Raw genomic sequence first — 27,978 nt, forward strand, 5'->3', positions numbered from 1 at the left:
TAGCGTATAAAAACAATCAAGAAAATGTTTTTCTTACTTGGAAGACGGTGACAAGGGCCCAGAGCAGGCTGTCAAAGTTCTTCCTATCGCACACCTGTTCCCCGTCCACGTATCTACAGAAGTTGCAGCCGAACAAATGCATTCCCAAAATACTGTGAATTAAAGAGAAAACAAATTAAAAATATCAAATCTACAAAAATATATTTAAATTGCAGATATTTATCAAACCAATGCAAAGATTATAGAAGGTTTGCGTTAGTATTTTGTGAAAATCTGTTTTGAGTTGGACGTGTTTGAATTTCAATCGGTATGCTATGATCATCTTCAGTGAAAAGCAAGCAACAACTAATTTCAATTTTCTAAACAATAACATAGCATGAAAAAAAAATAACATGAATTTCTACACTTATGTAAACATGGGTCTACACACCCATACGTGTGTTCATCATCGATCGTGGACGTCCTATTGTCCCTCTTTTGTTTGTGCTCTAACTTTTTAGGAAGACTCCCATATAGGTTTTGTACACGACCCCAATCGCGGACATATGCTGGGATTCATGGACGATATAGTTCTCTGGTATATTTCGTCCACGGTTTGAATAGATGACACGTACTACTTTTGTTAGTAGCGCACACAACCAATGTTATTTTTTTTTTTTTTGCACAGCACTAACTTATAATTTCTTTTCGTGACAAAGCACTAACTTATAGTTTCTTTGCATGATAAATACTGCCTGAATGTGGGTGTACAAAGAAAACCCTGCTCCAGAGTCCTTCAATGAAAGAAATTTTCTTACATATTTTCTTTTTTAATGTCTTTTTCTTTTTAATTGTGAAGGCATATTTGGGCAGGAAGTCCATTAATGAGAAATAGAAAACCTAGGACTAAGAGAATATTATCATTTTGTTAAGCCAATATTATCATTTTGTTAAGCCAACCCACTATAAAGCACTAACTTATAGTTTCTTTGCATGATAAATACTGCCTGAATGTGGGTGTACAAAGAAAACCCTGCTCCAGAGTCCTTCAATGAAAGAAATTTTCTTACATATTTTCTTTTTTAATGTCTTTTTCTTTTTAATTGTGAAGGCATATTTGGGCAGGAAGTCCATTAATGAGAAATAGAAAACCTAGGACTAAGAGAATATTATCATTTTGTTAAGCCAACCCTTGTGAAGTCAAGCCTTTTTTGGCCAAACAAGTATTTCAGAAACTCAATTAAAAAAGTAATCAAAACTTTTCAGTACCTGAAGATGAAAATGAACAGCGAGAGAAGTGAGAAGAACGTTGCGACGTTGTCCATGGTCTTGAGCATGATCAGAAGCTGGCGTCGTAACGCTGGCATGAAACGCACCAACTTGAGGATTCGTAAGAGACGAAACGTTCGCAGGACTGACAGACCCCCACTGCCCTGTTGCATAATCTCAACCACGCTGTGAAAAATAAAAGTTGACATGCTTCAGTTTTCAATATGGCATTTGTGAATTGTATTTTTAAATGTGGAGATTTGATTGCTTTCTTTCAAAAATCCATATTTTGAGGGTCATTTTTAGAAATCAAGTTCTCACAAGTCATGATGAGGGGTCCTCCAGTCTCAAATCACATGCTATGAACTATGACTAAGACATTCCTTTGTCATTTTCTATCCCCTCTTACTCCTGTCCTTACTTGTGATCTACGTGTGACTGACTAGTGATCTACTTGTGACTGACTTGTGACAGACTTGTGACAGACTTGTGAATGACTTGTGACTGATTTTCACAGACTTGTTATTGGCCTGTAACTGACTTGTGACTGACTTATGATTGACTTGTGACTGACTTGTGATTAGCTTGTGACTGACTTGTGATTGCCTTGTGACTTACTTGTGATTGTCTTGTGACTGACTTGTGATTGTCTTGTGACTGACTTGTGATTGTCTTGTGACTGACTTGTGATTGTCTTGTGACTGACTTGTGATTGTCTTGTGACTGACTTGTGATTGTCTTGTGACTGACTTGTGATTGTCTTGTGACTGACTTGATTGACTTGTGATTGTCTTGTGACTGACTTGTGATTGTCTTGTGACTGACTTGATTGACTTGTGACTGACTTGTGATTGTCTTGTGATTGACTTGTGATTGACTTGTAATTGCATTGGGACTGACTTGATTGACTTGTGACTGACTTGTGATTGGCTTGTGACTGACTTGTGACAGACTTGTTTTGATTGGTGACAGATTTGTGATTGGCTTGTCACTTACTAGTCATTGACTTAAGACTGACTTATGATTGACTTGTGACTGGCTTGAGATTGCCTTGTGACTGACTTGACTACATCTTTGGTCACCTCAATAGTTTAATCATAAACAAAAAATTACATAAAATTAGAAGTATGATGTTGGGACAAAATACTGATATCTCACTTCGTGGAGCTTCTAAACACAAAAATGTAGCAAGCATAGAAAATACTTCCTCATCAAAAATAGGTTACCAGCCAAACAGGTCATGCGATTCATACTGCATGTGACTGGTTCCCGGCCTATTTCTGCTCATCGTGTAACTTTGCTAACCAACATTTCTTACTTAGAGGGAAATACTGCTAAGCGATAATTTCTGCTTAGAGGGACTAGCTGAGCCCGCTCCATACCTAACAATGACGATGATGCCATCAAAGACGTTGAACCCGTTCCTGATGTAACCAACCACGCCATAAGCCATGAGCTTCAGCAACATCTCCAAGGCAAAGAGACTGGTGAAGATACGGTTGCTGATCTCTAGAGCTTCTGTCAACTCGTCCGGCTGCAAAAGTACAAAGAAAATTCAACAGGAATGAATTAATTATAAGCCAGGAAGGTAAAATCGTATGCTGTTTGTCAAATATGTTTTACCATGAACATTGTCTCCTTGAGTGACAGGATTGTGCACATGTAACTTCATCTACCTGACTGGCTATTTTCCAAAACCTGGATCCGTTTTAGGTCCAATACATCTACCCGGCAATTTTTCAAACCATGGCTTTGACTCCAACTGCGGAATCATCTCAAACTTTGGTATATTGCAATGCAATGACTACTGCTGTAACCAAACAATTGGCAACTGCAAATATTGGAATAACGTACTTTGGTAAAAATGTAAGCTGAAGCTTTTGTATTTCTTTCAAATGGAAAATGTATCTTTTCTTTTGGTTCAAATGAAAATTACTGGCTAAACTGGGAATTTCTTCCTTAATTTTAATTTATGACAATGAGTTAATTTTTAATCATTATGTAAAATGTTGGTATCTTAATGGAACCACGGGAAAGCATCACCCATCATTAAAAATACACATTTCACATTATTTCCACAAATATTCACATTTAAATCTCCATCAAGTGCAGAGTTGATGGTGACAAAGCGCAGTGTTCTTTGTACAAACTCAAAGCTAAAATCTGCAAACCAATTTTTATGTCCAGACTCTAAAGGAATTCAACTCGTAGCAAGGAGGCTTCAGACTATAATTCATTCATTAAACATTAAACCTTCAACCAAATTATGTACAACAGACTTCATTTGTGATTCATTAAAATACTGCCTAAAGCTTTCTCAACCGAAAAGTTTAGACATTTTTGGTTATTAAAGAAAAAAATCTGTAGTTTAATCATCTGGCAGCAAAATAAATCGCTTCCGGCCGTAATTAGCTGTGTCTTATACAACCTGGTGATGAAAATCTTATACAAGTTCCTTCACTCAAATCTTATGCAGAACGAGTATGATCACAGAGCGCGCTACCTCGTCCCAGATCAAAGTGCCTACGCGGGATGCGCGGCTGTGCACAAAACAAACACACAGTCCGCAATAATGTGCTCCAATAAGCACAGGTAGGGGGTCAAGTAGGAGAGAAAACAAAACAGCTTGAGGGAAACGCGGCGGCCAAAGACCAACATGGCAGCGGATATGAGGAGTGTGTGGATAGCAACAGTATCCGGTCGTCTAGGATACGCAGTAATAATTGATGACTGGTTGCTAGGTAAGCATGTGTTGGTTTCCACGGTAAGAAATGAGAAAATAAAACATGAATATTAGTTGTTGTTGTTGTTTTTTTTAGATATATGCAATGTGGAAAAGTGCTTGCAACAAAACAGATTTATTTGGAGTAGAGGAAGTATTAGAATAAACACCTTAAAAGTTAAATTATTCTGTTTCTTTCTAGTCTGTTTTGGAGACTTTTTCGTAAAAACAAATTGATCAGCTATCAACAAAAATAATAGTTTTTCCTTGCCAATAACAACGATTGACCTATCGCCGTTTGCGAGTTAGCCACGCCCCTTAGACAACCCTATGGAATTGTGTACGTTGAGTTTTGTTTGTCTCAGATTTTGCGCGTTCTGCCTCCACTTGTATATCAAGTAATTGGACAATATTTCACAAGCTGCATTGACGCAATTCTACCGCAAAAGGTTAATTCTATGGGTATTGCATAAAAATGCATGGAATTTTCCTCTCTTTTTTTTGTTAAACAACATTATATAAACTGAGGTAGAACTCCAGGTTAAAAAGATATATATAACTTATATTTTAATGCGTAATTTTTTTTTTTTACCATCAAAAAAAAAAAACATGTGCAGCATGGGAATTTGTAGGCAATTAGTGTTCAAGATTGCATGAGCAAAATTGCCCACTCAATAGAGATATGGACAAGTAGGCTCTTAATATTACAGGGTCTGCTTGCTGATAATTACCACCTTGAAGGCAAAATATGATGAGTCTTGTCCTCGCGGGAAAGAATTGTAATGCTTTGACGTCTGTAAACATGTAAATGGCGAGGTCGCTAAGCCCTACAGGGCTGTTTGCAATGAAATGAAAAACATTTTTTTAGAAGAAATGTGTAGGATAGGATCGGTGCAAAAACATGTGATAAATTATTTAATGACATGCTTTCATTAAGAGCAGGTCCATACATAGCGCAAAAAGCAAACTCAATTTTTTGTGATGTTACAAAAAGCAATCATACTGCAAATTTGCAAATGTTTGAACTTCGGCAAATTTTGCTGCCAAATGCTCTGAGATATCAAATTTGTATCGAATTCGCATTTGTCTGTGTAGCCATTCTAAAAGCCAATTGAATCTCAATCAAATTCACAGTCTTTATACTTTCTATTCACAGAGAAACGAAGTGCACCCTCCAATAAGTTTTTCTGCACGCACACATTATTATGGGGAAGTGCCGTTTCAATCTACATGTACATGGTTATTCACTTAATCAATACGCATCAAGTGTTCCCCCCTCCCCCCCCCCCCCCACACTCGGAAGTGCTCATACTATTTTGCTGAGTTTTCTGATCATTTTCTGAGTAGCACTGCTATTGGATGGGAAGCATGTTTGTTCATGACAAATTAAAAAATGTCCTGTCTACATTTCAAATTTTTTCTGATGCAGTAGTATTAGTAGTATTTAAAAACAGAATTTTAACATTTTAAAATCCTTTTCTCCACCAGTATTCTTTTTCTTTTCAAAACAACTTCAGCAAAATACTCAATTAATTGTTGAAGAACCAGGTACCAGTTTTTTTGAAATTATTCTGCTCATCAAATGTCTGAGAAATGAAAAGGTAAAGCTAAATTACTTTTAAGAAAAAAAGATACTACGAAGGCCAAGTTCGCGCAAGGACTATAGTTGACCAATGGTTAACTAACGTTTGCCCGAACTCTGTCTAGTCGACGGTGGTTGACTACGCTAGTCGACTATTTGGAACCAGCCTTCTGGGGTTGGCTGCTTCGCTGGTAACCAATAGCCGGGCGCATTCATAACGCTAGCAGAGATCCAGGATCCAGAAGTTTTGCGATGACATTTTGACCAGCGTTTGACTAGAGACGTTCGCATGTTGCTATCAGTGCGCAGGCGTAAGGTACGTCACAAATCAACCACTAGTCGACTAATGGTCCTTGCCCGAACTTGGCCTAGATTGCTCTTACCTGATTGTGAAACTCCACGCCCATGCTGAGAGTGTTGATCAGAATACAGATGAGGATACTTCGCATGAAGTACTTGCTCTCCACAATCTCCCCGATCTTATTGGACACCTTGCGGTAGAAGGCTTTGCAACCCGACTTATCAAGATCATAGTCTCCTTTCTGCTCCTCCTCATAGTCTGAATCCTCCGCATCCGAGTCGTCTTCGTTTTCAGAGTCGGAATCGGTCCAGTCGTAATCGTTGTGGCCGTCAGGGCAGGAATGAGGGCAGGTCCGGGAACTGCGGGAGGGGCAGGGGGAATGGGAGGGACATGGAGTCGACGGACGGCAGGGGGTGTGGACCGGGCAAGGCTGATGGACAGGACAGCCTGCAGAGTGGATGGAAAGACACGGCGAGGGAGGGGCAAGATGGGCGTGGCCTATTGGGTAAGGGGAAGGGGGATGGGTGAGGGGCGGAGCCGACAGACGCTGCCCTAACGGGGGGTGTGCACCTGCGGGAGTGAGGCCATCTCCTGCAGTGAAAAGAATACACCAACCATGAACTGAAGAAGTACAACAGCAATCACAAGTAAAAACTGAGGACTCTTACAAAAAAATGACAAAGAGTAGTACCCTTTCAATAAATAAACTCATCAACCAGATCATTGACACTAGAATTGAAAAGAAACTTGAACATCCAAAATTCAAAGTGCAGGAACAGAGTTTGCATTCAATCTGTAATTTGTGCACAAAGGGTTAAGGTAGATGCAAAAGTAAATGAACTAAAACTCTAAACAGCCCATTGGTCTCATGCAGTCACTGATCAGGTTACAACAGAAGGGATTTCCGTAAATCAGCTTACGCGCCAGGAAGTTTTTAAGCTTTCAAACAATTCTAAACAGTACTTTTCTAAGAAGGTATTGGTTGCAACTAAGATCTTTGGACACTAGAAATGAAAAGTTTTTAACTAATCGAACATCCAAACATCTGTCAGCTTGATTTGGAACTGAATATTGGTTGTTTACAAATGTTTTTTTCCAAAAAAAAAAGGTTTCTTAAAATGTTACTTTTTTTCTTCATTTTTGTTTTTGGCATGACTTACCACTGAAAATATTGCCGGTCCTGACTGGGGGTAGTTTACTGTATTTATTCAGGGTGTCGCCCAGACATAGATCCTTCCAGCGTTCTTGGAGCTTATTAGGAGGCACGTCTGTCATGCTATTCAGTGCTGTCTCAGCAGTCAATTTGGCCAAGGCGGAATTTGGCCGAGTATCCTTAGAATTTGTGGTGGGATAATTGATGGAGGATGCCCGATGTATAGAGAGGGTAGTCACTACGTGGTGGTGGGGGGATTGCTTACAACGTGACCGGCTGGGTAAGGGTTCTAATCGCGAGAGATTCTCAGTGCAATAGGTGATAGAGTGAAGCGAATCTACGCTGGGTCCTAAGCTACCATTGGCGGCGGGCACCACAAGTCTGCTCTGCCGGGTGGGCGAGGAGCCAATATCACTGTTTTCGGGACTGGCCCGGGGCGCTTGCGGGCTGTTGTTCCCAAAATGATAATGGTGGTGGTGATGGTGGTGGTGACAGTGCACATGCACGGATTTCGTCCGGTGCTTTTTGCGGCGTAACGAAATGGCGGGCATCACTTTACGTTGTCGCTTCCCGCGGATACCTTTATGCCAGCGTCGGACTTTTCTTTTGGCCTGTCGCACCAGGTGTCCGATGTATTTCAGGATTTCGTCGTAGCAGCTGCCCGGTTCACCGTTGCTGGCCAGCGTGCTGGTGGAACGAAACCGTTTACGCTGCTCCGCCATCAACTTGCTCTCTCTTTGCTTTGTCTCAGAAAATTGAGTTGCTATGACTACTAGACACAAATTTATCAGGAAGAAGGCACCGATCTGCAAACAAAGAATGGGTTGTATTCGTTATCAACTTGTTCATATCATATTTTGTCAAATCATATTTTGTCAAAGTACACACAAATGAAACATGCGAATAATTTTGATATCTCTGGACAGATTCGAAATGATTTATGAAATAATTACAAAACAGGAATATCATAAATGGCAAATGATATCTTGATTCTTAATTGGCCACAAAAGTAAAGATGCTTAAAATTCTTGTCATCAAAAATCTACATGTGATTCAAATTCACTGATTCTAGATGGAAGTATCAGATACTCTTGTCTTTTCTAACAAATAATGTGCAGTGCTTAAAACCATTTCACAAATTGTTAAAGATACAAGTCAGTAAGCAAAAAGGTTGGAGAATTAGTAAAGGAAAAGATTTGGAAAGGATGCCAGGAAAATGAAAAAGTGAAAGACAATTAAGTGAATGAGAAATATCGTGAGTTACACTGAGTGCTTAATGCATGCATTATAGGTAAGTCACAATAGATCAGGTGACAGAGATCCCATGGCTTGTGTCCCTGAGCAGCACGCTTTACCATAACTTTGCAGTCACCCATGACAAATTGATACAGTTAACGGAAAAGGGTGCTACATTTCAATTCGTGCAAAGGTGCCATGTCTAAACATTACTTCGCAGCCTATTTCTCAAACCAGTGAGTAACTTACATCACACGCTGAATATATGCCAGGAATTTGTTGTGCAACCGGGAAATGAACCTACGATCAATTTCACAAACTTGGCGCAGCTGTGCAACGCTTAAGTAATTTAAAAAGAAAAAATACTGCACAAGGATGGTCACAGCTTTTCCAACAGCTAATTGTGTAAGAGTCAAATGTCCTTGAAGTAGCTGTGCCTCCCACTTTTGAGAACGTTTTTTCTTTTGGAAATCGGAAGCAATGTTTGAAATTTTGTTATGGGTAAACAGCAGCACATGATTAGAGCAGATAGAAAAAGGATCTTTAAACTTAACTACAAATTAAATTGAAAAGTCATAGCAGGCCCATCTACTTTAGCTTTTGAATGACACGTTCTAAGTAGTTAGAGCAGTTGCCTTTCAAGACAGTGTCGTGCAAGTCCCAACGGCATCTTCAACTTGATTAGTGAGTTGTAATTGTGCTACACAAGGGAAAAGGAAAGTGTGAAAATGTGAATGTGCACAACGTGTCCGGCTGTTAATAAAGATGAACGGGAAAGGTGGATGTGTGATATACAACAGTTGAAGAGAAGATCATACCGTGAGGCTAGCCTGGGTTCAAGACGCTAATGATCAATAATAGATTGAGGTGTGCAAAAGCCATACTGTGTAATCCCTGGAAGTACGCCCTCACATGATGTGTTTTTATCCCTTTCGCAAACGTTTATAATAGGGTGGGCAAAACTGGTCAACTGACCGGTTCACTATTACTCTGTAGAAATCCATTATCGATCACTAACGTCTTCAACAAAAAAATTGGGTGAGACGAATCTTGGGAATAGGGAATTTTCTTTCAACCCAAGTGTGCACAAAGGTTCCCTTGAAGTCGTACTAATGGGGTAACTTATTCTTTGATAACATTGTTTTATAGGGTGTATACTTTTAAATGTTAATTCCTGAAAGCCTTTATTGGAACAACTTTTTGTACATGAGCGAAAAATGTTACTTTTTTACCCTACATTCTCCATTATTCACATGATGTACACATGAGCAGATGTACCACTTCCTAGCCACGGTACTTTTACCATAATATTCAACAGTATCAAAAATAAATTCTTTACAAATTTTTAATAAAATAATTTCCCATGAGGCCTGTACTTACGAGATTGACCTCAACAAGAATAGAAAAATTATATGTTATAAAAATAACCCAAGTGAGCTTTGTGATGCAAAAATCTCTAAGACTAGTAAAAGTATGACTACAACTATATTAACCACTAAATATTTCTCCAAAACTTAAACTGATGCACTACAAAAAAAACTATCAATGAGTATATTCAAGTTTTCACAATGTACACAGTTTGATGGAAGGGATAGATGTGAAAGTGAAAAATGGTAAAGATACAATGGATTGCTCTAAATGTATGGTGAGAAAAAGCATTGGGCACAAAATGTGATTTTGAAGAAGTTTTACAAGCAAGAAAAGGCGCAAATAAAGAAGAAACGTTGAAAAAAGTTGAAGAAGCGGAAGAAGCCCAAATAGATGATGGTTGATATATACTTACTACAATGAGTACGACAAAATACGCCCAATTCCAAAAACTATGCACATCTTGGATATAGTACATGATATCTGTCCAGCCTTCTAAGGTGATGACCTGGCCGGCATTTACGGTATCCCGAGGGAAAGAGGGTGGTATCAGAAGGAATGTGAACAAAATACAAAAAAATAAAGACCATGATGTACGGTTAAGAGAACTGACAAAAAAAAATGAGCTAAAGACAAACATGCGTCACAATGGTGGGTCTTATGTGATCGCCGGCGTTACCCCCGACCGACCAGCCAAGACACCGATTTCCCTGGTACACACATATGAAAACTCATGCAAGCCGAGTACCAGTATTATTCTTGACGGGGATCTGGTTTGAGGCATGCATGAGATGTCGAGAGTGGAAGGAGGGAAACGGAAGGGGGTCGGCATTCCAAACGGGGAAAAGTGTCAATCTACTTACAACAATCAACAACATAAAATAGATCCACACCCAAGGGGAGTGAGCGTCTTGGAGGTAATACTGTATTTCAACCCAGCTTTCTAAAGTGATAACCTGGCAGGAGTGAGAGAAGTAGATAGCTTGATACACAACACAAAAAGGAGGCATACTGGACGGACAAACAAAGACCAACAAATCAACCAATAAACAAACAAACAAACAAACGAACAGATGGGAACATGACAGAGTTTAAATCAAGTCATCACATGTCATTCACTAGTCAATCACAAGTCATCACAAGTCAATTACTAGATGTCACATGACAATCATAAGCCATCACAAGTCATCAGAAGTTAACCACAAGTCAGTCACAGTCAATCATTACTCAATTAAAAGTCATCACAAGTCAATCATAAGTCATCACAAGTCATCACAAGCCAATCGCAAGTCGTCACAAGTCATCAGAAGTTAATCACAAGTCAGTTACAAGTCAGTCACAAGTCAATCATAACTCAATTAAAAGTCATCACAAGTCAATCATAAGTCATCACAAGTCAGTCACAAATTGTCACAAGTCAATCACAAGTCATCCGGTCTCAAGACATTGACATGCTTTTCAAATGACAGTGACAATGTCCATCCTTTGTCCTTGTCCATCCCCTGTTGTTTGTGACCTCATCTTGTGATGTGACCTGGGATTTACTTGTGACTGATTGGTGATTGGCTTAATGGACTGACTTGATTAAAACTTGAACAGGAATAAGTAACACTGACAATAAAGGATGAACAAACAAAAAATATGACAAGAAACAAAGAAAGACAAAACTAACAGGCACAGCTTCTCATAATTTCATGTGCATAAAGAAACATTTTGTTTTTGAATGCTTGTTATGAAATAAAAAAGCAGATTTTCAACTGTTTGGACTGTGTTTTGACTACTATAAGAGCACAAGCAAGCGCGTTCAATAAGCATGCTCCCCTAAAAGCAAAACTTTTTCAACATAATCCACCCTTTCTTTCTAGATTTGTTTTATTTTTGATGATGAGGCACCACACACCTAGAATACATTACACATAACAAAGACAGACTGCCAAAGTTGGACTCGGACAGAAAACATGGCTATAAAAATTAAGGTAACTCACGAAAGACCAACAAAAAAGTTCAAAGTACAAAATTAAAGAAAAGCAAACATATTCTAGTTTAAAGGTTAAAAATGCATTAACAAAACAAAAATGTCAATATTGGGTTTTTCCCTTCACCAACGTATGTTATAAACACTGTATACTCAGTGTTGCCCCAAAAATGACGTAAATGGCTAAATTTTAATAGCTATAGGCATACCGTGAATTGTTTTTTTTTTTTTTTTGGTGTTCATCAATTTTTTGTAGAATTGAAATCAGGGAAGCAAAGCGAGAGTTGATATGAATACATTTTTGAAAGGATTTTTGAAACAATGATGTTTTGAATGATTCAATCTTATTCACTTGTAAAATGGCGTGAGTATGGAAAAGTATTGTTCACAAAGACAGGGTCTGAACTGAAAACATTCCGGGGAAAATTCACTGAATAATGGGCAAAAAAGGAGAAAAGATTGGCTAATTTTGACAAGGGGTCAATGGGACTGATAAAAATGTTCTGAAAATGCAAAGAAATAGAAATACATATTCCTGTAAAAAAAACATTCAAGATTGAAATCTTAAAAGGTTTGATATCAGTAGCATTCTCCGCGTCAGTGAACATTTTGTCAGCGTCAATTCGAATTTGTCAGTTTAAGTATAAGTCGTGACTTTTGTCCAGAATTGCAGCAATTATTTGCATTAATATTGGTTTAGGTCTTCACCGACGAAATGTTATATGCAATGTTTATTCAGCGCCATCTGAAAAGCTTGCACGAAAAAAATTAACAAGCTTATTTTCATCCAGAGATGATCATAACTCAATCAATAGTTATACAAGTCAATTGACATTTGCCAAATTCTTCTAAAGTGGATTAACAAAAATCTTTCTTGTATCAATTTGCATTATTCGGACAAAATGCAATTAATGTATCTTATCTTTTCCGAGAGCTGATTGAATGCAAAATGGCTTTTATGCAGTTTCATTGAAAAGGCTTTCATAAGGACAACTGGCTCACAGATGTTTTTTCGCTTTGCTGTCATCACAATCATAATTCTATCATTAACATAATTGATTATAGCTTTAGTACGAACAGATGAAAGCCTTTTTTTTCTGGCAGTGGGAAAATTGAGCTTCACCAGATGTACGCTATCTAGCTACTGATTGGCTTCGATCAGTCAGTTGTTAAGTTCATGACCACGGTTAACGATTCCTGAGAAGAAAAAAAAAAGCTGTGAGGCCCAGTTGTCCTTGGAATGGAATAATTACCCGAATGTGTTTAATTTTGCACTCACCGCCAGTTCTACATCTCCTGACCAAAACGAAACACCTGGTTTCGCCTTCACGTAAACAGTCAGTCCAGTTGTGCGTGCTTTACTTGAAATCAAATTATCATAACTTCGTGCCTTTCGAATCCTTTCACATGCTGTACAATTTGCACAGGTTTAAATTGAATGTCGCTTTCAATGTCAAGTGGTTAACATAACTAAACAGGATGGGCTACATTATTTAGGTTCACGGTAATCGAGCTTTACGTAAGTGCTTTTCTGGTCAAATGACGATGTTAAATTCTTCATAACGGCTATTAGAAAAATTGTCGCTGACACCACTTTTTAACACTCTATGAAGTGCTATACTTCTGAATTTTGTAGACCTTGTTAGTTTGTCATGTTGGGGTCAAAATATAAGTTAATGTTGCCATTTTGGGCACGAAGTTTGTTTGTTTTCTTGCAAAATGCATTTCATACCAAAATCTTCAGTTGATATTTTCTGAGGCTAACCAAGAGACACAAACTGACCAGTGCGTCTACCAACTATGTCCCATAATTCCTTTAAGAAAATAATATGTGAGTGATTAAGCGAAAATATTATGCATTTGTAAAAAGGATAAACTGAGTCTAGGCTCAAAAGGATCCTGCAGTTACAAAAGTACAAAGGTTTTTGATATTTGCATCATTAGTCTTACCACGGACTTTGCGCACTCATGCGGCGTGCATAATTTCACATACTCAGCGCATGGAATTGATTATCCACAAGAAAAGACATTATATGGTCTCCATGACAACCATCTGATCGCCAAGTGCCATTCAACGTAATCCTTCTCATGAATTTCCAATCATGTCCGTGCATACGGCAGAATTAGGTGTAATGTCAGGCGCTATTTTGTAAGCCTGTCTTCACATCACTGTATTATGTGACGTCGAAATAGCAACGTTGTGGTACTGTCGGAATCCAGGGGCCAATTTGTTTTAAATTGTACAGCAAAGAAGTTAACTTATATTAAGTTTAATCTCTCAAGAATTTTGTTTATAGTGTTTATGCATGTGCACAAGGACATTATTGTGGGGAAGTGTGGCCTAGCAGTTAGGGTATGTGACTCCTGATCAGAGGGTCAGGGGTTCGAATCCAGCTGCTGGTCATATGTTGTGTCCTTGGGCAAGCCACGTCACCCCCACTTGCCTCTCTCCACCCAGGACTATAAATGTGTACTGGCATTAGCTGGGGAGTAACCTGCGATGGACTGGCATCCCATCCAGGGGAAGTAGAAATATTCTCAGTCGTTTCATGCTACTGAAACCGGAGACAAACACCGGCCTGATGGGCCACATAGGCTCGGGACAGACTTTACTTTTTCTTTTTACAAGGACAATACAACTGGACTGACTGTTATTGTTTTGAAATCTTAGAACTTTCAACTGAGTACTTTCTGAAATTAACACTTGGCAAGATTTACTTGGGTGGGATGCGAACCCACAACCTCCTGCTCACTAGTGCAGATGTCTGACCACTGATCTTGCTAGTGTCAGCAGGACGGTTCTGATCAAAAGATCAGATCAGTGACCTTTGATAGAATTTTCACAGAATCTGTTGATGTGTATTTTACACACGACTTCAATTTGATTTGTCTGTCATGTCTGTTGTGACTGTCGCTTTAAAATTAACATCAAATTGACAACATGCCAATTTGGCTATTTTTGAAACCTTGGTTCTGTTTGCAGTTCGGCTCCATTTCATAAGAATCACTAACAAAATAATAACATGCCAGACTTTGGTAGCAGAAAATCAATGCATTTTGTGCCAGGTTTCCCATAGTCAGGGGTTTGAGATCACAACTGAAGCCAGGAGCCAAAGCTAGATACAAAACCCAGCTTTCAGAAATGGCCTTTGTCTTCAGTTTAAGTTAAAATCTGAAATATGGATAAACTCACCTGGAAAATGGCGACCCATGCATACAGTATATTATCAAAAGAAATGGACCCGAGATATGGATTGTTCTCGCTAGTTTGACACACGGAATAGTACTGGTTCCAATCCACACACTCCGTCAAATTGCTGTTGTATGAATTGTTTGTGTAGAGGGAGGCGGACGCGTTGCAGACTTGTTCTCCTACAAGAAATTTCTCTTTATGGTCAGAATCGCAGTGTAGGTCCCCTGCGTCTGATTTAAAACTGCATACGTGGTCCAGGTATATGTCTGGCAATGTGTAGTACGATGGCACGTCGTACCTGTGAACAGATTTATAACATAAAAGAGGTGAGGAATTGGCATTGAACAAATAAGTGATATACACATTTTTTTTAGATAATGACTGTCAAAATCATAAACCAAGTTTTTGGATTTTAGACACTCTGTGGTACGATCTCAGGCAATTTCTGACCACTTTAACCAATTGTTTGGAGCAAAAGATCCCAATTTAAATACCATTTTCGAGTTAAGAGTCAATTATTTATATATATATACATATATTTTAGCGTGAGAAATCCCGAGAGGGCGTGAGAGCATGAGAATAACCTGAAATGCGTGAGTTTCACGCTCAATTTGTGACAGTTGGCAGACCTGCACTTTGTGACCACTCGTGAGAAGTCCGTTGGAAGGAAACATTGAGTATGCACACTGGTTTGAGCCTAAATGGCGTGATGTACGCACATTAAATGTATTCTAGATCAGCACAATTGTATTTGCGTGAGCACCAGGCAAACAGCGGCAATGTGTTCCAGTCCTGTATAACTCTCTCTATATAACCAAGTGAGTGCGGCCGTGCACACCGATTTCAAACTAAAAGTAGCAGGTTTCTAAAAAAAAAGGTTTCTAAAAGTAGCAGTAAATGAATTCACAAGTAAACGTGGGTGGGAATCGAACCCATGACCACCTGACTACAGTGCTAGAGTGTGACCGATCTTACCCTGCTCCTACAGAGGCATTGTCAGGCAGGTCTAGAAAACACCTGTTTCTGAGCAGACCCTTCCACAGCTGCACCCCGATGATCCCAAAGATGAAGAAGACAAAGAAACACAACATGAGCACATTCCCCAACATGGGTAATGTGTCCAGCAGGAGCATGACTAAGATGCGTAGACCTAGAAACGAAAGAAAACATAACAAAGTTCAAGACTTCAAATTACATTCAAGTTAATGAAAAGTTTCCAGTAAGAATGATGATACGTGAAGCAATGCTCTGAAGCGTGGGTTGGAACTTATTTCAAACTTTAACCCTAACCCTGGAAGATTTTTCAAAATCCAACAGGTTTGGAAGGACTCTGTAGGATTGAGGGAGGAAGATTCCAGAACAAAATTGACACAAAAAGTGTTTCGATAAAGTAAACTAGTTTTAATAGCAAAATTTGAGTTGTCACATGTAGAGTGTTTAATTCTTTCACTAATCTAGAATGCACTTATGCATAGCACAGAATTTGACTGTAAACATCTGGTGTGGCTTTGACAAATCAAGTATATTGTTACAAACTTTCCAACGCCCAACTTAAATTTCATCATCTAAAATTCCAATTACGTATCAAGTTAAGCAAATAAGCCATTGAATTCCTGTACATTGTAGACAATATGGAGGATTCACGGAGGCTTTTAGAAATAATGCCTTGAAATTTAGAAAGTAGAAAGAAACTATTCTTCCACACTCACTTGGAATTCTATTGATGGCTCTTAACGGTCGGAGAACTCGAATCGTACGTATAGCTGTAAGATTCATGTTTTCTAACTGTAGCGAATATTCCAAAGCCCTGTAAACAAACACATCAATCAACTTTCTAGTTAGCATGAAACAAAAATGACGTTTGTTAGTCTCTAGGTAGTAATACATGTATGTACAAGCTACTGCATATGAATCATTTATCGTGACTTAAATTTTAACATTTTTACATTATGAATGTGCATACATGGACGTTAGTTGAATTAATAATGTGTTTTGTACATGAAAATTGCACACTACTGAATCAAATCAATAAGAGATAAAATACATAAACATATATCTAAATGATGTCAGCATACATGTACATACACTCTGCTTCAACACAATAACGGGAGAGGTTTAAACTAAAAACAAGGCACGTTGGTATCAAGTCAGGACGAACATTTCTGGAGGTTGGCGCTTACTCCATGTTGAGGCTAACCATTTGAGGAAAATACCCTCATTTCTGATGGATTACCATTCAATTTATACCTTTAAAAAAAACGAAGTGGAGTTCCAGACATAGTAACACATGAATGCTGCACTTATGAGATGCCTACATGTATACCTTTAAATGAGGCACGCTGTCTAGAGATCTAGACATAGTAACACATGAATGCTGCGCTCAATGGTCTTGTACATGTATGTTCACGAAGCATTTGCTCATTACATTGTGCATCGTCTTGTAAGGTACTTATTAATGTCAATGTTTAAACACTGTGTAGCAGAAGAAGCCGAACGGACGTGCAAAGCACAGAAAAACGTTGTTTATGCAGCACCTAATGGTAACTTTGTCTGAAATTCCAAGGTCTTGCTAATTGCAGCACTACGGCAGCATCTTAGATACGACAGTACCCAGATGCATGATGGTCTACATGACGCTGTGATCTGTAAAAATTACTAAATCCACATACATATATATTACTCATGAGTATAATAAAAACTTATTTTCTATTTGAAAAAAAAGTTAATAATCTTAAAAATAAACATGTTGTTATTCCCGGTACCACATTTGTGGATTAGTCTACACGCAATGCCAGTGAGAAAGCTCCTCTATATGTGGTGCGGAAAAGAAATTCAGGCTAGCCTCGTTGGATATAAGCCCCAACCCTCAGATATATGAACAAAAATGATGCTTGCTGTACAACCAAAGATGGCAAAAATTTTCAGAAGAAAAAAAAAATCAAATAATTATCAAATCACAGACATATAAAATGAACAAGAAAGAACCGTCTCTTTTTTTTGGTATCGACTGAAGTCCTATTCGATCTCCCAAACTTTTTGGTTCCATTTTGGGGATACGAAGGTTTTGTTCAAGCGAGACACTCAGGGTTTTTTTTTTTTTTTTTTTATCCTACTTTGGATTATTATTTTTTGCTCACCACATAGAATGATGCATTTCTCACTGGCTTCACAGAAGATTTGGTAGTGACTTTGAAAAATCTGATTGTTACTGGTTTATATCAGTTTTAAAATGATACATAGTTAGAAAAAGAAAAAAAAGATTGGCGGCCAGAAATGAGAGAAGAGGTAACATGGATGACAGGGTAGAAGAAGAAAAAAATTACGAGGTTCATGAAGAGATTAAAAACCCAGGGACTTCATGTACCTTAAAAGAGAAAGGTCCTTCTGTGTCCATTTTTATGAAATAAGATTTTATTTTTTTCAAAGACAGCACAGTCATTATCATCAGCCAAATTTTGTTTTCACCTCTGTGACGTAACAGTTTAATGAAAGTATTTCAAATGTCATATCCCATTCTTTGTTTGGCAGTCTTTATACAAAACCTGACACATCTATCACATTTTTCCCCCGACATTTCGTTCAACTATTTTAATTTCCCAAGGTTTTAGAATGCTTCTGAAATTTCCAAACACGTTTGAAAACAAGGCATGGTAAAGGGTTCAGTCAAGTGAAGCAGTATTTCCCTTACCATAAATGTTTGCAAAAACTTGAATATGTCAAAACCTGTTTCAAAATCCGAATCAGTATGCAAGGTAAATTGAATTGAAAGTGCAGAGCAGGTTTTGTTAGTGAGTAACCATTTGCAGTTACAAATTGACAGAAAATAGGTTCTGTCCACTTTTGATTTAATATCTTTCTTTTTTTTGGTTTAAAAACAAAAACTGCAGCTAAATTTAGTTGAACTCAAGTTATAGCCTTTACCCTGATTCAAATGTTGAACAAGTATTGGCAAAAATAGGGAAAAACTGCTAATGTCATGCTACTTACTGCCCCCTCTACCACATTTGTTTGAAGACTTTTTTTCCAAAAGAGAGATTCCTCCTAGTATGTACAATTTGATTTAGCAACAGAGGACAAAAGAAATTTGGCTGATGATGATGACTTGGTTACGATGTCTGGTATGGTGAGCGTGATCATGGACACATTACGAATGCATCATACAGATGTTACCATGGAGACAATGTCAATGCAGTGAGGGGAGGTGATTTGACAAGAGTTTGTGCAAAACGTGAGCCTTAGGATGAGCCAAGTATCATGAATGCGACAGATCAGTGCAACATACGGTATGTCAAACATGCTGGGCAGTGGGCACCATAAATATATCACATGTACATGTTATAAAATCAGTCCATTTCCAAGTTAGACAGGCATACTCAAATATAACGTAATACGATAACAATTAAGCTTGAGAACCAGAAAGTGTGGTCTGAATGTTTGGGTTTTTGATAATAGGTAAAATCTGCTGACATATTTGTGGCATGTTCTGTGTCTAATAACTCATAGATCCTACTCATTCAAATACCTCGATTTTATTCGTATCTTATATTTCACTGTACTAAAAGACTTGGAAAAGGAGTCAAGTTACAACACTTGTACCAGAACCGCTGCAGTAATAATCAGAGACACATGTGCTGGCGTGTCAATTTCTTATCTGCTTTTCAAATAAAAACTTTTTGAGAAATGACTTTCGGTGGACGGTTGCATCAGGGAGTATTGGAGCTTTGCGTTTCACTGACTGTAACTCATGTTGCGTGCTCATGTATCAAATCTGACATATGTAAACGGAAACGCAATCATGCCGCATGCCAATGTTATTACCGACCTGAATGCATGCCAACGTTATTACGGATTAAGCCACGCATGACACAAGGACAGCACGATGTACCGGTAGGCCTAAAGAATCTCTCTACTTCTGTTTCATGTTCATGACGTGAAGGCAACACAAACATTAATCACTTAAGGAAGAAAAAAGTGTTACATTCTGAACAGTGTCCTATGTCTTGTCTTGCTGAAAGGAATTGTTAAAAGAAATTTTAGGCAGAGATATTGCTTTCTTTCAACATGTGCTCTATTATAAAACAGACGCTAGTCAGATTTAGGCATGCATGTTTCCACAATAAGTTGAGATACAAACTTTGTTATGATGTCAAATTCGATTGCTTTTATCGGTTCATAATTGTAGGCATAGAGAGCCATTGTCCAATCCAACGGGGATTAATTCGGATCATGGGGCTTGTGTTCTTGGGCAAGACACTTTACTACAATTTCCTCTCTCCGCCCAGGAGTATAAATGTATTTCATAAAAAAAAAAATTTAGTGAAAAAAATAGAATAAGATCTGTCTTAAACATGTTCGCGTTAATCAAGTTTGTGTATGGCAGGTTTCTTTTAAACCACAGGTGTTTAAAATGCAGAAATCTTGGACTTTGATCATCACGATCAAACAGTTTGTAATCTAATGTGCCTTCAAATGCTGCACGCTTGCATTGTTTGCGATGGACGTGTTCAAAGTAGGCCAACAGGAAGTAATACTAATAAGAAGAGTTCCATTATCTTTGTAGACAATCACACTGATAATAAACTTGGAAGATGAGATGAATTTGCATTTTCAATGGTTTGCATACGTTCAGGAAATTTTTTATACATGTCCAAACAGTTGATGTATACTTGAAACTATTTAGTGTTAATTTTGTGTCCAATTAACATACATTTTTAAAACAATCTTTTTTTTATAAGGTTGTTAAGAAGGTTACAAATTTGATGGAATTTTCTGTGGAGATTTGCGGGGTTTCCAACGTGCTAGTTTGTGTAAGAGATCATGAGTTTTCATTAGCAGGCATTTGATTGTTTTACTTTGGCTTACCTTAAATTTTTTGTATCAATCAATGTCAATAGGTACACTAAACTATGTAAGTCTAATGTTATAATATTTAGTGCATTAGAATTTAGGGTTTAATCATATTATTATGTGTAAACATACATTAAGTCGACATTACGCATAAAGGTAAAGCCTATTTAGGTACATGTAGGCAGTACATGTATGTTTGATGACAGAAGTCAGATGACAGAGGCCCGCTCAATTAAATTTTCTGCTGTCCAGCACTATGATCCGACACGGCCATATTTCTTTTGCAAGGCATGTTATCGGATTAATCAGATTGCGAGAGAACACTGTTGCCATGGGAACAGCCACCATCCATGCAGATGCAATATTAATGGCATTGGTCACATACAATGCAGGAGGCTGACAGTGGGGAAACCGAGTGAAATCAGACAAATAACCAAATGGCTGAAAAGTATAAGCGGAGAGTACGATATTTGATATTCTTTTTTATTTCATCGAACACTTGCTTTTGTTGGGGGGGGGGAGAAATCAAAATTAAAATATATCTTTCTTCAAGCCAACTTCAATTTAAAATCATCCATTTGGTACTTTCCACTGGAATATAGTTTCTATATAATTCTTAAAAATAATAAGAAACTGAATTAAAGAAGGACTTTCTTTAAACGAAATGTAAAAGACAAAATGTTAAAGCATTGCTTTTAACATTTATTTTAAGGTTACGGGCTTACAGCATGCATGCAAAGCATCTGTGAGATTTGTGCATGGGCTGGTGACATGGAAAGATGGGGTCCTTGGTTGTTTTTTTTTCGTTCAGGAACACAGGCAAAACTTGCACACGCCTCAAGTCATATCATGCTGATAGAACATCAGTCAAAAGAGTGGCTCAACATGCTTCACATGTCCCACACACAATGTTGCAATCATCACACTATAATAACATACACAGTAATGGTGCCCATAATGCGATCTCCGAAGAAAAAAAAACAGTGTATAAGAAGATGACCAATGTGACTTGCATTCTGACAACACATGATGAGTGAGTGCTGGATATGAGTTTTGTGATTACATGTATGAACGGAAAAAAATTGGATATCCGAATAAGTTCTAACAATTCCTACATTATGATCTCCAGTGATCCCAAGTTTGACAGTATGCAGACTTTTTTATGGAAAGACCAGAAATGGCAGTGAAGGAACATGTTGCATTGCATTGTGGGGACATTTCCGTTAATGTATTGGAATTTCGTTTACTGTGAATTGCCCCTACGTGCAGCGCTACTTGAACCTTCACCACACATTTTTAGTCTGATGGCTATCCATATAAAGGTCTACAAAATGCATTCACCATTGAGTTCTGTCATTCGTTACCCATTCAAACCCATCCTCATAAAAGAGAAAGGAAATCTCGGCAAAAAAATATTTGAATATTCATGCGCTATCGGACATATCAGTGAAAAGCGGATCTCGCGTGAGACCCACTTGGGCAGATCCTTCATGGGATAAGATATGGCATACTTTTCAAAAGGCCACGGGGAAAATATTTGACCGACTGACACTCCTTTTTCTACTGTCGTTGGAGTGTCGTTTTGAGACTTGTAAGGAAAGCTCGAGAGGATGGGTTTACGGAACGAACAACTCAACGGGGGTCACTGGAGAGTCATTTTAATCATGCTCCTTGCAGGCCAGACCTCATCAAGTCTAAAGTCGGTCGCATACATCAGTGTTACTCTCGGTGTTAAATTTCTTTAATCCTACGGACGTTAAAGGGACACACCCCACACGCACGTATGCAACACCGTTCTGCTGACTGAAATTTCAAGTTTACGCTTATGACCACAGAAATCTCTGCCGCGGCACTCTAGCCTTTTTTCGTTCCAATAACAAACACTCGGGACTGCGTTTGTAGAATTTCAATGCATGTTTGCCGCACGCTGACTTTGAAGTGCTTACAGCCGCCTGTGCATTTTTAAGCAGTGAAACTCAACACACCGGCCGTGTCAGACAGATATGTTGCATACGTGCACGTCTGTGCCGCCCCAAGATGGCTGACTCAAGGTGCACATGTAAATGACAGCTATGTTAAATTACTGTTTTGAACATCAAAAAAATGGACACAGGTAAAACTTACTCCATGGTATATTCTGTAAGTCTTTTTTTTCACCAAATGGCAGGGGAAAGAAAGGAAGGATTTAATTAAGAAACACAGAAAAGGTCACCAGATATGAAACCAACAGTGGGATTTTTCAACAAGGGAATTAAACATCAGACTAAGACTTAATTATAAGTCAAGTTATAGGAAAGGAGAAAAACATTTATTCTGTCCAATATCTGAAGTCAACTTGAAGCTGATGTATTCAAGCAAGAATAAATACATTTATCACGCCATTCACAAATCATACAGTATTTTCTATAAACAAAATGTATAATAAAGACAAAGGCTATAGCCATAAGGTGTCGACAACAATCTGTAAAAAAGAAACCGTTAGCCTTGAATTCAGGAATGATTACATGTTACTGTAAAAAAATGTAACACCAAAAAAATCACTGCCCTTCCATGACACCCAGTGGCGCACTCAGGATTTGGCTTTGGAGGAGGGGGGCTCCAAAAAAAAATCAGAAAATGTTGCCCAAGTGTTTGGCGGTAGAAAATAAAATGTGGGATTTTTTGGGGGGCGGACTATTTTGACGTTGGTGGCGCCACTTACACACCCATTATACTACTCGAAAATAGGCCACATTTATCAACAAGGTCAAATCGTGGGACTAAAAAAACCAAATAACCTCCCCCCCCCCAAAAAAAAAAAATTGATGACCTCTTTTTTTGGGGGGGGGAGGGGCAAAAGCCCCCAAGGCCCCCCCCCCCTTGGGTGCGCCACTATTGACATCCAAACAAGTGCAACTGGTCATTATCATGATCACTATCCCATCTATATTTTCAAATGAAAACAAAATCTTTTATTGGGAAAGAATTTTAAAACTTAGTTCATTTTCATGGTTTAAATGTCGTCACTGACTGGGCCATGCTATGTTTTACTAAGCATCAGCCCCATGAAACTGGGTCGTCGAATTTCCATTAAGCACAGTTGTTTATTCTCGGTGGGTTTTGCCATCACCTTCCGGTTCGTCTTGCTGTCTGCTGGCTCTCCGGAACAGGTCACTCCCAAGACTTGATCCGCTCAGAGAGGACCAAAGATACTAGAAAATCGATTCGCAGCAAACATCGCCCGCGGCGCTTCCTTCTTCTCATCTATCAGTCTTAAAGGGCTCCACGGAAATTCGGGACAGTTGGTCTAGCGACGGTGACCGCTATGTGTATACTCTGTGCAACAGTGCATTTAAGCACCGTGCTTTATAAACAAATGCTTCTGTTTTTGATACGTTGTGTACAGACTATACATGCTATACACTGAAAAATGTAGCCGAATCTTGCAAGCGAAGCCTCTTGTTGAACCTTATAAAACTTGTCGCTGTACTACATAGCCGCAGCTCTGAAGGCCGCTTAAGGACGTGACCTTATCCTGATATTTGAGGTCATGAGGACCTTATCAGTCTACTGCCACCAAGAGGTAAACTATGGCCCAATGTCCTTGTACACAGCCAGTATTGCATCTCAGGCCGTGTCCGAATTAATGGCTGTGGCTTGAAATTACACACGTGTCTATGTTAGTGGCTGCAGCCACTTCCCATAGACACGTGTGTAATTTCAAGCCGTAGCCAAGCAATTCAGACATGGCCTCACTGCAAACCCTCATATGCATGTATGTCAGCTTTGAGCAAATTCAGGCGAGGAGCATAGTCGACTAGTGGTTGATCTGTGGCGTAACTAATAGGGCACTAAAAGCAACGTCTAAATGCCACTTGGTCAACCACAATGATCAAAACTTGTAAGTCCGGGCTCCTTGTGCTTTATGATGCACGCGGCTGTTGGTAACCAACGATGCAACCTTGCCCCATGCTCCGGTTCCAAATAGTCAACCATAGCAGTCCAACCACCCTGTGTGTTCAAGTGAAGTTAGTCGAACTATGGCTTTATTAGTTAGCTTAGTTTATATAGTTAGCGCCAAAACCTGCTCAAGTTTGACTTTTCCCAGTGATGTATACTTCGAACATTTTTGAAGTGGTTAAACACATTAAAAGAAACTATCCAATGAGAGTATAAATTTCCACAAAAAACGTACTTCAGAAAATTTAGACTAATAGTAAATTTAGACTAAGAGTAAATTTTCTCTTCAGATAACCTGTATTTGAGTACAAATATAATCAAATAAAAACATAAAGATAGGGTATTTATTTTCTCTGCTACTCATGGAGCTTTTCTGTAAAATTCATATACTTTTTTTATATCACTCAGAGCTGGTTTCCTACAGTTTTTACCTGCTTCAGTTTTAGAAAGTAACATTTATAGTAAATAAAGTTTAATTTTGTCAGCTGAACGGGTTATGCATTAAACAACTTCAGTCAAATAATCCAAAAGCATTGTTACTCGAATGTACAGGTAATAGACTTTTTCGGCATGAACTATAAAACATCAGCTCGGTTACACTACAACAACTGTACAAATTTTGAATACATTATTATTTCCTCTTGGAAATAAGAAAAATAAAACTAGAAGATCTCGACATTTATGAAGACAGCTTCATGCAGTGATACCAAAGTGCATCAAGAAACAAGCACACACACAGAAACTACTTACCCGGCAAAGACAATGAAGCAATCTAGACGATTCCAGGTCTCGAAGAAGTACCCTGATTTTCCCCGAACTCCTAGCGCCAGGAGTTTGACCACCATTTCGGCGGCGAAGAAAGCAAAGATGAAATGATCGAAGCCTTCTAGGACCACGCATCGAGTGGAGGTGCATTCCTTCTCACAGGGCTGGTACATGCCTAGTGTGATGCAGTTGAGAATGATGACCGCCATGCTGATACGCTCAAACCAAGTGAGGAAAGAAAGTTAAGGAGAATATGGCAACAAAATAGCTGTCAAAATGGCCCACTTAATGGCAAAATGGCCAACTGTTTAAAAGCCTTCCCTTTAAAACTGTAGATAAGTGACTGTTAAATAAATGATGACAGGGGATGGCAAAACCCAACACTATAAATTGACTACATCTTGTTGGATGTTTTGGTCAATCCCTAACTCCACACTTAGTTTTACTAAGTGAAGGACCTGTCCATCAGAATCCATTACTCACTCTGCTTCACATAATGCTTCAGGACCAAATCCGTTGAAATTACCGTTGATTGGTACACATGGCTCATCTGCCAAAATGGGGGGATGGATTTTGATGGAGTTGGGAAGGTTAGGGTTAATTTAATCAAAAAACTGTACACTACATTATGTACATTAGTTTCACATCTTGCTACTAATTTTTTTATTTCTAAATAAAGTTACTTCTTATAATATTATCACTCTCTGTACACTTACGACATTTACAATAAAAAAAAAACAATTTGACAGCTGTCTTAGCTTGTCATTTGCATCACAAATTGAAAAGAAAAAAAAACCTGCGAGAACCAAGAGGCAATGCCTTTACATGAAACACAACACAAACAAAGTCTCCTGAGCAAGCATTGCATGATGGGCCTGGCCATATAAAGAATTTCAAGCCACTACCGGCAAATGTCAAGGTTAACGTATTGTTACATGATGTGTTAATGCATGCTGTGACAGGCTGCCCTGGCGACTACGGAAAGAAAAATAAAGTAAACTGTTCAATTTAGAGATTTCGCTATTGATCTCTGTTTGATTCAACCCTTCACTTGCTTTGGCTTAGTTTAAGTTGAATGCTTGGTTTTTTAAGTTATACTTGGTAGGTTTTACAGCAATAGGTTGCAGTTCACTTGGTTGTAGCATAAGCAGATTATTGCTAGTTTTAGTGAAGGCACAAAGAAACTGTTCTTTCCAGGATGGCCTGTCGAAAAATGAAATCACAGGAGAAACTTTGTACATTATGACTCGGGTTCGGCATGAAAATAAGATTTGATAGTCACATTATCATAAATAAAAATGATAAAATATACCTGGTCAGAAAGATAGGTATAAAACAAATGCAACACAAATGGGTATTCAAAATATGATACAATTTTCTCTGTCATTTTAAATTCATGCAAGTTGCACGCTACATGACATTACAAAAAAAACCTAAAAAATAGATATATTACAGAAATGAAAATGCAAATTGTGCAAACTGACAGGTTCTAAAGTTGGTACATGTACATGCACTCAGACCCAAACAACTGTTTTGCCAAAAAGGGGGAAAAAAAGCATCTTATAAAAATGTCAAAAGCATTTCTCCGTGCTCTTAACCAAATAACGTCTCGGCCGATACAAAGGTAAGAGCATTGAAATGAACTCGCTGGCAAGTCTTTGCCGGCACTGCATTAGCGAGTGAAGGTATAGGGCCTAACAATGGCTGCCTTTGTGCCATCTTATTCATTGTAATTATAATAATGGATTTTTCCCTTTTTTGGTAAGAAGAGTATTTGTGCATGTTTGCCCAAGGCTGGCTAGGTGCAGCCAAACTGCGTATTCGCCTGTTCAAAACCAACATCCGTTCTATACAAATTCAATACGCTCCTCAATAATAGAATTTTTGAATAAAAGCTTTCTTTATTCTTACCACATACTGGCTTTATAAATTTTTTTTATGCTACCTGACATTTAAAAATCAAGAACAGAACTGGCTACATACGAACTATACACTGAAGTCACTAAATGTCTTAATTCATTCGTAGCTTACAACATACGCATTTTCCTGCTAAATAATTTTCATTTTTCATGAAACTAAAAAATTCAAGAAAAGTGCTCGAGTGCACATATGTTTCTTAATTTCAAGTGCTCAAGATATTTATTATTCTAAGACCGCAGCATCTGGCCTGTACAAGCACACTGTATCGGTTCTTACGCAGACAGTGGTGATAGACGTGTTTATGCAGGAGACTTTTCAATTGCCCGGTCGCCATTTTGTACCACTCAAGAAGGCTTGCCTGGTTGTGGGACCTAAGTACGGTTGGGGGTGTTGAGCCAAATGACAGGCAAATTGGGAAGTACTGAGCAGATGTTGATGTCTGCGCAATTGAAGTGTTTACACATGGAGGATGTGTACGAGGAGATTACTCCTGCCCCCATCCACACCCACCCACGAAACTTCACCATAATGCATATTTTATGTCAAGGGCTCGTCCACGTGAACACTTTGAAGTGAGCTCTTTAAAGAAAGGATGACACTGTAAACACATATCATTGTAGATTATACCACTGTCAGCATCCAAAAGTACATTTCAACTTCTTGAATCAATCAAGGATCCACCATTTTTCTGTTTTCGTGTAACCCAATAAATTTAAAAAGCTGCTGGCA

The 27,978-nt window shown here is 38.4% G+C and overlaps 1 protein-coding gene across 12 annotated transcripts in view; it reads right to left on the minus strand.

The window, feature by feature from the left end:
- The window catches only part of LOC119734853 (voltage-dependent T-type calcium channel subunit alpha-1I-like), a 63,266-nt gene extending 37,714 nt beyond the window's left edge, over positions 1-25,552 (minus strand). For 9 of the 12 annotated variants that reach the window (XM_038208442.1, XM_038208443.1, XM_038208446.1 and 6 more), the window contains exons 1-11: positions 25,315-25,552; positions 22,750-22,770; positions 16,488-16,585; positions 15,754-15,928; positions 14,779-15,076; positions 10,026-10,118; positions 7,014-7,812; positions 5,936-6,444; positions 2,631-2,782; positions 1,249-1,434; positions 38-152 (exon numbers count right to left, since the gene is read on the minus strand). In XM_038208442.1, the coding sequence (XP_038064370.1) occupies positions 38-152; positions 1,249-1,434; positions 2,631-2,782; positions 5,936-6,444; positions 7,014-7,812; positions 10,026-10,118; positions 14,779-15,076; positions 15,754-15,928; positions 16,488-16,585; positions 22,750-22,770; positions 25,315-25,538 (2,670 nt within the window). In that variant the 5' untranslated portion in view covers positions 25,539-25,552. Of the gene's footprint in view, positions 1-37; positions 153-1,248; positions 1,435-2,630; positions 2,783-5,935; positions 6,445-7,013; positions 7,813-10,025; positions 10,119-10,473; positions 10,567-14,778; positions 15,077-15,753; positions 15,929-16,487; positions 16,586-22,749; positions 22,771-25,314 lie in introns of all 12 variants that reach the window. The other 3 variants (XM_038208450.1, XM_038208444.1, XM_038208441.1) reach the window with 2 other exon arrangements.
- Between the last annotated feature and the right edge of the window lie 2,426 nt (positions 25,553-27,978).

This window comes from Patiria miniata, unplaced genomic scaffold (genome assembly GCF_015706575.1).
Source record: "Patiria miniata isolate m_02_andy unplaced genomic scaffold, ASM1570657v1 HiC_scaffold_28, whole genome shotgun sequence".
In the NCBI taxonomy this organism is placed as follows: domain Eukaryota; kingdom Metazoa; phylum Echinodermata; class Asteroidea; order Valvatida; family Asterinidae; genus Patiria; species Patiria miniata.